Source organism: Zerene cesonia, chromosome 8 (genome assembly GCF_012273895.1).
Source record: "Zerene cesonia ecotype Mississippi chromosome 8, Zerene_cesonia_1.1, whole genome shotgun sequence".
Classification (NCBI taxonomy): Eukaryota; Metazoa; Arthropoda; class Insecta; order Lepidoptera; family Pieridae; genus Zerene; species Zerene cesonia.
The window spans coordinates 2,727,023-2,737,299 of NC_052109.1; the positions used below are offsets into that span (position 1 = coordinate 2,727,023).

Below are 10,277 nucleotides of genomic sequence, written 5' to 3' on the forward strand. Positions count from 1 at the left end.
ATCGGGATAAAAAGTTACCTATATGTTATTCCAGTTGTCCAGCTGTCTACGTACCAAATTTCATAGCAATCGGTTCAGCAGTTTTTGCGTGAAAGAGCAACAGAGTCACACACATCCTTACAAATTTTCGCATCTATAATATTATTAGGATACACAAGTTTTCCGCTCGCTTCACCCGCGTAGTAGAAAATATAGCCGAGATAAATTCAATGTGCTTGAATTACAATCCTTTTGTCATAGTCTTTGTGTCATATTTCATCCACATCGGTTCAGTGGCTTAGACCTGAAGAAGAGACATGCAGACAGAGAGACGAATAGACAGTCAGAGTTATTTTCGCATTTATAATATCAGTAGGGATTATATGTACACGTATATTTATTATACAAAAATCCTTCCTACTAATATTATAAATGCGAAAGTTCGTAAGGATGTGTATGTGTTTGTTTCTCTTTCACGCAAAACTTTTAAACCGATTGCAATGAAATTTGATACGCAGACAGCTGGACAACTGGAATAACATATAGGTAACTTTTTATCCCGATATTCCTACGGGATACGGACTCACGCGGGTGAAACCGCTGGGCACAGCTAGTATTGTATAAAATGTAGTTTATAGGCTTATGAATGTAGTTATTATTTATTATGTAACTGTGTTATGTAGGTGATAATTGAAAATGTGTGTTATTTTTGGGACGTTGAACGACAAATCACACACACGCATGGGTACGCTGCTCACAAGTGTAGGGCGACATTTGCAAATGTTCGTGCGAATATTTGCATACAAGTGGGTGTGTTACCCGAGTAACATAAGGATTTTAGGATTGAATTGGTGTAAGAATTGGTTTTAAGATTAAAAACCAGCTGCTCATCCTAGCCGAAATAGCCTCAAACAAAATAAAACCAATCACCTATGTGACTTAAAAGAAGAATTTTTAAAACTAGTCAATGTTTCAGTTTTCAACCAACTTCAAAAAACGAGAAAGTTATCACGACGTTCTTTTGTTTGTACTTTGTAACTTTTTACTGGGCGAACCGATTATTATGATAATTTTTTTATTTGAAAGCTGAATCCTACCACGTGGTCCCATTAAAATATGGTCTAGTTCTGAAAATTTTAAGGCTTATTTTTCATTATTTATCACCAAAAATCGTACAAAAAAAATCTAAAATTACACATTTAATTAAACAGGTATAATAGTTTATATTGTGATTCCTATGTAATCACTAATCTCATAAAGCAAAGCATGATCTGTGACTTTACACGCAATGCAGACAAGTGAATATACGTTACGTGCAACTTTGTTGCGTTGTCGATGTTTTTTTAGACGACAATTATAAAAGCAATCTACCGGCACGGTACGTCGGCCTAGTGACCGATTTAGAATGAAGCTGTAGATATATAATTCGATTCGTCTGATCGAATTATTTTCAAAGCGTAATGTGCTACAAATAAATTCATGCATCGTTTGTAATCCAAACGTTTGTATTGAGTTTAATTTATTACACGATAAAGCTTAAAGGGAGGTCTCAATTGAATCGTTGTCTTTTTTGTATGTGGACTTGCATAATTTGATGGTTTAATCAATTTTTGATGATTGTATTAATTCAGTGGGCTATCGTATTATCATTTTATGCGTATAAATCCATTCTAATGTTAAATCTACATCGTTTATGTTATGTTGTAAAAACGTTGGATAACATTGGCACGCAATGGCTTAAAATAAATATTGAAGAGAATTTCATGAACATTTAATATTTGATAAATGAATTACAAAATTCAGCCTATAAAATACATGCGTATCATCATAGGTAGAAACGAAAGATTTTTGTATTATATTTCTTACTTCGTATTATTGGTAAATTAGTAAGAATGGATGTATTTGTTACATGACATATGAGAACCAATGATCGGATCGAGATGAAAATAGTAAAACTATGTTAAGATGGTTCGAAAGTGCTATAGTAACTCTATTATACTTATTAATAAATAAATGTTGTAGTTGTAATGTGTGTGTTGAATATGTGTTATTGTTTGAGTTTAAGTTTGTCAGATATATGTATAAGAGTTTAGAATAACTCAACGCTAAACTCCTTTTTGATACCATGCAGGAATGGGCGAGGGCCTTCGTAAGGAAAATAATAATTTCGTATCTCCTTATGAATTATGTTTTCACCTTTACTGTCGAGTATAATTAGGAATACCTTAATGGAATATTTTAAGCTTATCTACGAAACAAACGATTCTTACTTCAATTATTGCATCTTGAATCTATACGTATCAGTATTGCTATAAATCGATTGATTTTAAATTATTTACTCTAGTTACCGCTTGTCGAAATTGCCATCTTGTGTAATAAATGTTTTTTATTTATTCTATAAATTCTTGTATTTATAAATTTATCAACAGACAATTAACACATTCATTATGTTGTATATAATGTATTTATTAGTTTACTATGATGATAGACGAGGTAATACAAGATATCTATTATTGAGTGTATATTTAATTTAAAACAACTCTTAAAATTATCTATCTCGCACGCTTTACATTGCATTTAACGACATAATTGTATGAACAAAACAGTAAATTAAATTACATATGGCAGCACAGGCTATTTATAAGTGAAGTATTTTTCTAGCTGCATTTCGTGTAACTCGTGTTCTTCAAAATGATTTTCAAACTAGAACAACGGAGGTCTATTTCTCTTCCCAGTCTCTTCCCTGATCCCTTATCCCTTATAAGCGGGCAGCACACACAGAGTTCACAGAGGTCTGAGCCTCTGCGAATGTTCATGAGCGGTGGTGATCGTTTACCATCAGACGAACCACGAGCTCAGCAGCCCGCTATGACATAAAAAAACTTGTATTATGTAAATCGTAATAATCAATTATTATTTATCTTAGAATTTGTTAAGCTATAAGATATGTTGTTTTGTTATAATTCTTGAATCCACAAAATACCCACAGGGTAGTAATTAGATATCAATTAAAATATTCGAAGAAAATTGGGTACAGTTTCCTAATAATTAAAATATCAAATCTTTATTAAAACTGTTAAATTCGTACAATTATATTGGTAGAAAATAAAGCCTGTATTAGTTAAAATTGTGTAACAATTATAAAATAAGTTGGCATACGAATACGGTGAACATATTATGGGGGAAAATTTTTCTTGACGTATATATATAAATCTATTTTTATTAGTTGTAGCCCCCGGTATCACTCGCGTAAAAGTAAACTGCGCTAATCCAGGCTATAATCTCTCTCTGTACAAAATATCATACCGATACGATAAGCCGTTTTCGCGTGAAAGAGTAACAAACATACATCCAGTGGGAAGTAGGATATATCTCATATTAATTTACTTTAATTCCCAAATAAACATGAACTAAAGAAGATAACTTTAAAATGTTATACAACGACCCATTGTACCAATAATGACTGATAATCGAATGCTCATACCTACATATAGTTTAATATTGTTTCATTTAATTCCAGGCGGTGCACCACCCCACCGAGCCTCCCTCGACATCCACGTCGGAGATCGCTAGCGAATAGCTACTCTTTGTTGCTACCAGTGGGCCCCAACCGGACTACCGAACCATAGTGTTAGATCTGTATAGACATGTATATATACAAGTGTTCGCGACACGAAATGTACCTTACTTTAATTTAAATAACATTGTATTGTATATTTTTAAGTTTAATCCATTACAAATGTATCGATAAACAAAACCCATAGGGTGACAATTGTTTAACAACTTCGTTACGCCTGTTTTGTTTTTTATTTGGTGAATGTCACTGCACGGTGAGATTTTTGTTCATCTGTTGTTTTTGTGCTGTGCTGTTAGCTATGAAGGCCTCTATGTTTTGTGGTACCTAATCATGGTATAATAAAAGCGTGCCGCCCTATAGTAGGGTTGTGCAATAATCACGCAGGCGTCGGGCGGAGCGTCCATAGCTACCGCCCAACATAGCAATATCACGTCTGTTAAGCTATTCCTAGTGGTGTAGCTCCAGGCTCACGAGGACTAGCATCACTATCAGAAACCCTGCGTGATCTTACCTTAATTCCAATTGGACCCAAAATTTAATTACTTTCCGATTTAGGCGGTATTTATCTGTGATTTAATTTTAATTGGTTTGGATGTAATGCTGCTCATTTCAGTAAATCGTTATGTTACTTTGTTTTGAACATAAGTTTAGTATAGTTATGGTTATGAATTTTCGAATAGACAATTATGAAATACAATGTCCACAAAATATTGATTGTAACTCTCTCGGTCCATTTGTCTTGTCGTGTCCAACTCCGATTTCCGTCACAAGTCCGTCAAAAGTGTTTACAAATGTTGTTACTATTTAAAAATTTTGGATGATCTCAAAAATTTTGTGTAAAAATATTTAATGCATATTCCCCTTATTCCGAATTTTACACAAGGTTGCTAGTCAATATCTTAACGGTCGCCATCGTCATAGCCAGTGCCCAGAACAAGTATCGTATATAAAAATGTAGTTAAGGTTATTTACATAGTTCATGATGAGTTTTTTTAGTTGGTGAAATAAAAAGTTGTTATGCCTTTTTTCATACAGAAGGCCGGTTCCATAGAACACACTAGGCACATATCAATTACAAGTTTAAAGGGCTTTAATTTAATGAACTCAAATGAATGCGATAATTACATCCGTCGTGAGGTTATTAACATTTTTAAAAGGAAATTTTGTTTAGATAGTCGAAGGTAAACTCTAAGATAGTCCAGTACAATCGACGTTGGCCGGAGCCGGCCTTCCGTGCTGGTAATTATGCTGATACAAACCTTCGGTTAACCGAATCGTTGCAACTCAAGATGACATTGATATTTAAAACATTGACAAAGTAAAATTAATACAATGAGCACAGAAGTTTTAATTCGTCCTTTGAAATAATTCCCGTCAGATTAATATAGGAATAAATTAGTTTTAATGTATTTTCATATTTCAAAAACAACTATATGATAATACCACAAACAATGTACATACTTTGTATATTTAAAATTATATTATGTATTAACAAACTAATATAAACTTCGTAACCTTGGTTGAACGTTCCCTCCATTTTACGTTCTTATAAATTTTGCCCAATTTATAAATAGTAAATAAAGATTTGGAAATTCGTCTAACTATCCTTTTTATTGTATAAATGTAGAAAAAAATATACTATACTACAGGCTTATCTACATTTTTAGCTTCATCGATATTTTTCAATGGATTTGAAATTAATGTTTTTTTTTTCACTTACGAGGCATTTCCTTTATGATACCAACATAAATTGTAAAAATCATTCAGATTGTTTAACGTTAAAAAAAACGTATAATAATTAGTATATTCCTTCCCGTACGTTACCTTGCATGAATACTAGTTAATTTTACAATTACTATACTTAAGCAGTACGCAGAAAACAATGTATAATTTTTGAATGTTTATGAATAAATGTTTTCCATCTAAATCTAATAAAATAAACTAATATTTTGAAAGTTCTTTATAGCGACACAATTGAACGAACTGATGTTAATTTATACTTACCTCTAGTTTATAGCTAATTACGAAAGTATCCTAGTAATTTTAAGATTTTTATGTATAGAAATATAGTTTAAGATATCATTATTTATATTGTGTTATCTGTCTAGCATTTTGTGGTGGGCCACTTATTGATTCACTTCTAATGTGGTCACAATAGATTATTGCAACTGTAAATGTGCAAAATAAAAGTTGCTAAATGTCATATCTCAGTGAGGTCTGAATTAACTGTTTCCGAGACAAGGCTTATTTGTTGGCAACTCAATACAACGGAGCTGGTACTCCAAATGTCATTTGTATGTAGATTAATAAAGAATAACTACAGTTTAGATTGATATTCCTTTCTTTCCCTCGTAACCATTATGTCTAAAATGTTGCCATGCGTCAATCGTGGGATAAGATGTTAAATAACCACTCGCCATCATGAATCTTTAAGTTGAGATATTTCTAAAGAAATTCTTTAATTCATCATGCAGACTTCATTAAGCAAGTTACATAATTTTTAAAGGCCCATCTTAAATTGAGACTAGCCAAAAATATGCAGCTATAAAACCTTATTCCAAAAAGGAAAATAATAAAAAATTATAACATAATGGAAAAGAAAACGATGGCGTCTTGTTATTGTTTATTTGACACCCCTGAATGCGTCTTTTTATTCAATTGCACATTTTCATTGCATTTAGCACAAAATGCTGCATTAGACTTACGATTCCGCCCATCTACATGAGGCATCACTTTACATTATGTGATATTCATTATAACTTTCCATAACTTTGTCCACTATGCGTAAGTAGATGATTATTTTTAGATAGATTGTAGTTTGAGAAGCCAAAGTTTTTCCTTAGTAGCTTTCGAATAATCCTTTCTATTGATGTCAAAATTATTCGGGTGCTGTAGTCACAAAATTTTATATGCCTAACTTTCTACTAAACTGTAAATAATCCCCCCCTCCTCCCCCCTCCTCTCTTTGTGGTATAATTAACGATAATTAGATATTTTAATGAAACATCACATTGTATTGTATCAGTCCATCACATTTTATAATTAAAGAACATTTTAATTACTTAGATTTAAGTGAAAATGTCTTAACCGTTTTGTGGTTTTAAAATATAATATTAATGGTGTATTTGTACATAACAAGGCGGGAAAATTGACTAATAAGAAACGATCCCATTAAATACACATTCACGAATTTCGCATTGATACCAATAATTTTATCTTGATCTGTTTAGATATACTGGAAATTATTGTTTGGTGTAAACATAATAATTGGGAAGCAAGAAAAAGTGTAACTTAAGATCAAACTTAATTACCCAACACCTCAATTCGGATGGAATTTATTTTCTTTTCATGAGCAGATCACTTAGAGCTATGGTTTTCTAAACGAAAATTCCTGTTGTAAGTGTAGTGTTTTTATCCATCCATGAAATGGATAAATATAAACTTTTGTACATGATTTATTGTTACATTTTGTCGTTGTAGATAAATGATCGTTCAATGATTTTCGCATTGTACCTAAGCAATGTTTATAATTCTGAAATAAAACATTTTGGTGATCGTTCGTCGTGTTTTTATTTTGCCTCCTATACGATACGTTTTCTTCGCTTTGATTTCATCCTTTAATAAATGGTCACGAAGCGATATATAAAACGACCCTCGTCAATAAGCATCATACACAATTAAACTGTTATTCGTAGATATCAGTATTACATGAAGTTTAATTGAGCGTGTACTGTGAAAAGCAGTGGTGGCTTAGTGGTGAGAACCTCGGACTTCAAATGGATGAGTCGGGGTTCGAGACCGGGCGAGCGTGCAGGAAATAAATTGATTTTTTCAATTTATCTACACATGTGGACAACATTACCACTGGTGAAGGAAAACACCGTGAGGGAACCGGCATGTCCAAGAATCAAAAGTTCGACGACATGTGACATCTGCCAACCCCCACTTGGCCAGCATGGTGGATTATGGCCTCAACCCTCATAGGAGGACTGTGTCCCAGCAGTGGGAACGTGTATGGGCTGATGATGATGAGCGTGTACTGTACTCATTTTAGAACTCAATAAAAGATTTACGATTATTTATGTGGCGTAATGAATGAAAAACGGTATCCTCCTGGTAGAGTGTGTGCGTGCTTCAGTATTTTATGTTCAAAATTATATATTTCTAATATAATGAGAAGCACCTGTGAGATTAAATTATAAATTAAGAAAACGAGTATCGTTTTAATACATAAATGTGTGGCCAAGTAGTACCGCATTCATGTCACATTTCAGTAATTTTTTTGTGTATAATGTTTCTAACCGGACAAAATTATACAAATTCTCATGAAAATTATTATGATATGATCACAAAAGCGAAAAATATGTTATGATGATTTAAAAGTGCTTCAATAGGTAGTCTAATATATTTATTATATGTGTTTGATTTTGAGTTTGAAATTTAAATTTAATTTTTACACTGGCAATTCAGTTGCAAATGACAATTTTGACAATGTCAATATGATTAGTAACGCATTGTGCCACTCTGTCAAACTCAGACGGCGAATGTCAGTAAGCTAAATACACATAAATGAAGACATATTTGTGATTTTTAATAAATTGCTTATTAAAAATATTTGTTTACTATGTAATAAACAATGTCTACGCTTAATATTGACGAAACAGTCCTTAAATATGAGAACTTTATCAACGATGTTCTAAGAGAGGACTTGCGGATACTTCATTTAAAGTTACAGCAAATAAATGCCGAGATATCTGATCTTATACAGCAGAAACATTCATTGAAAGTCATTACGGATAAAAAAATTCATCCCGATGGTTTCAAAACACAGGTAAACTTAGGATGTAATTTCTTTATGGAGGCATCAGTAACAGATACTTCTCATCTTTTGATGAATATAGGATTAAATCACTTCCTAGAGTTCAGTTTAGAAGAGGCAAATAAATATCTCGATGCAAGAATAAAAGTATTTGAACAAAAGGCTGAAGAACTTATTTGCAAAGCTGCAGAAACTAAAGCCCATATTAAATTAATGTTATTCGGAATAAATGAACTACAAGAAAAAAAGGAAGGAAAGGGTTAAGGTTTTAGTACATTAAATATATAGATTTTATACCTTTTTTTGTTTTATTTGTGACCTATTTCTACCAGCTTTTGTTTATATGTAACCAACTTCTTTCGACTCAATTTTGACCAACTATTAATGGACAGATTTAATTTAAACTTTGCACACTTATACAGAATTGATGACAATATAACAATTTCATGAGTGTATCTCATTAAACTGATTAGAATCGCCAGGATATAAACTGTATGCACTCTGTAAAAAAACATGTGAGCTAATTTAGTTGTTACTATCATAAAAGGGTGTTATTAGTATTTAGTATTATAGATAAAGATATAGGTTCTATTAAAGATGCCATTACAATTATTAAAATAATATCACACTGCTACAATAATATAGTTTATGATGATGATTATACATCAGCTAATAAAGTACTTGAGTGTTTGAAGTATTGTTTAAAATTGTTTGATATTATCAGTAAAGTAAAGAAATTTTATTTGTATATCCAGGCTTTAATTGTTCTTCTGAAATTACTTTATTAAAAGTCAACATGATATTTTTTATCATAAAAAAATTACTCGTAATAGGCTTTGAGCATGGCCAAGATTCAATTCATCTCATTATCACTTTGGATTCATAGGTTTTTACATAATTATGGTAAATTGTTCATAAGATTATTTGCTCTACTTCATCATTTTTACTGATTAAATTGGTTGTTGATTTTGAAAATCAGTGTGTCTGTATTATGGGTATACATGAAGAAAATTTAGAAATAAGGACACTTGTTTCAAATTATTTGTGGGGAAACTAATTCTATGTCTGATATAATATTATTTGTGTATTTATAAGTGGTTAAACATACTGTGTGCAATTAATTTATATTTCATTGAAATTTATATAAGTGACACGAGTAATAACTCAGTTTCAGTATTGCTAGATGTTTGAATTGACTCCCAGTTTAAAAATGAAGAATTAAATAAAACTGTCAAGTAATATTGTATCTAGCTTAAAGAATATTTCTGTACCACAATGGCAAGTGACAACACAGTTCAAAAACTATTGCCATTATAAATTTTTTTACATCTTTTATTATGAGTTACTACAATTTTATCAAGAGAGCTATGAATAATAAGCAAATTAAAAATAGAAGTGTTATGTATTTGGGGTTGCTAAAAAAAATAAAAACTAAAATGAAATAAAAGACATTCTTGTGTTGTTATTCATTTACATTTATTTTAACATTCATTTACAGAGATAGTGTTTTATAAAGTGTACATACATTTGTACAATAACCACTATATTAAAATAGGCGAAATTTTGTTAATACACAACTATGCATTCATTAATTTAGCATTATATGCGACTTCAATGAGACTAGTTCTCAAAGATAATTCATAATCTTAAGTGTATATTAATATTCATCGATAATTGAATTAATCTATAGAAGCTGTTATTTAACAATGCTGTTAGACAAATACTAAACTTACAATCGGCAACATTCTTATTAAGGCCACACATATTACATAATTCATAAATATTTATCAAAGCACCATATTAAATGTCAAAATTGTATTGTCCTTTATGACCTTAGTTTTGTGTATATTCATTATCTAACTCTAGATCTAATAGCCCATACAAAATGTTTCAAATATGTCT

At 31.3% G+C, this 10,277-nt stretch overlaps 1 protein-coding gene across 1 annotated transcript; it reads left to right on the top strand.

The window, feature by feature from the left end:
• Positions 1-8,067: 8,067 nt before the first annotated feature.
• Positions 8,068-8,672, top strand: LOC119828503 (protein UXT homolog). Its single transcript, XM_038350671.1, has one exon. It carries the CDS (start codon positions 8,193-8,195, stop codon positions 8,637-8,639), a length of 447 nt encoding a protein of 148 aa, XP_038206599.1. The 5' UTR covers positions 8,068-8,192; the 3' UTR covers positions 8,640-8,672.
• The last annotated feature ends 1,605 nt before the right edge of the window (positions 8,673-10,277 follow it).

Excerpts from the sequence above, each read along its gene's own strand:
- LOC119828503 (XM_038350671.1), top strand. The coding sequence starts at position 8,193 with ATGTCTACGCTTAATATTGACGAAACAGTCCTTAAATATGAGAACTTT.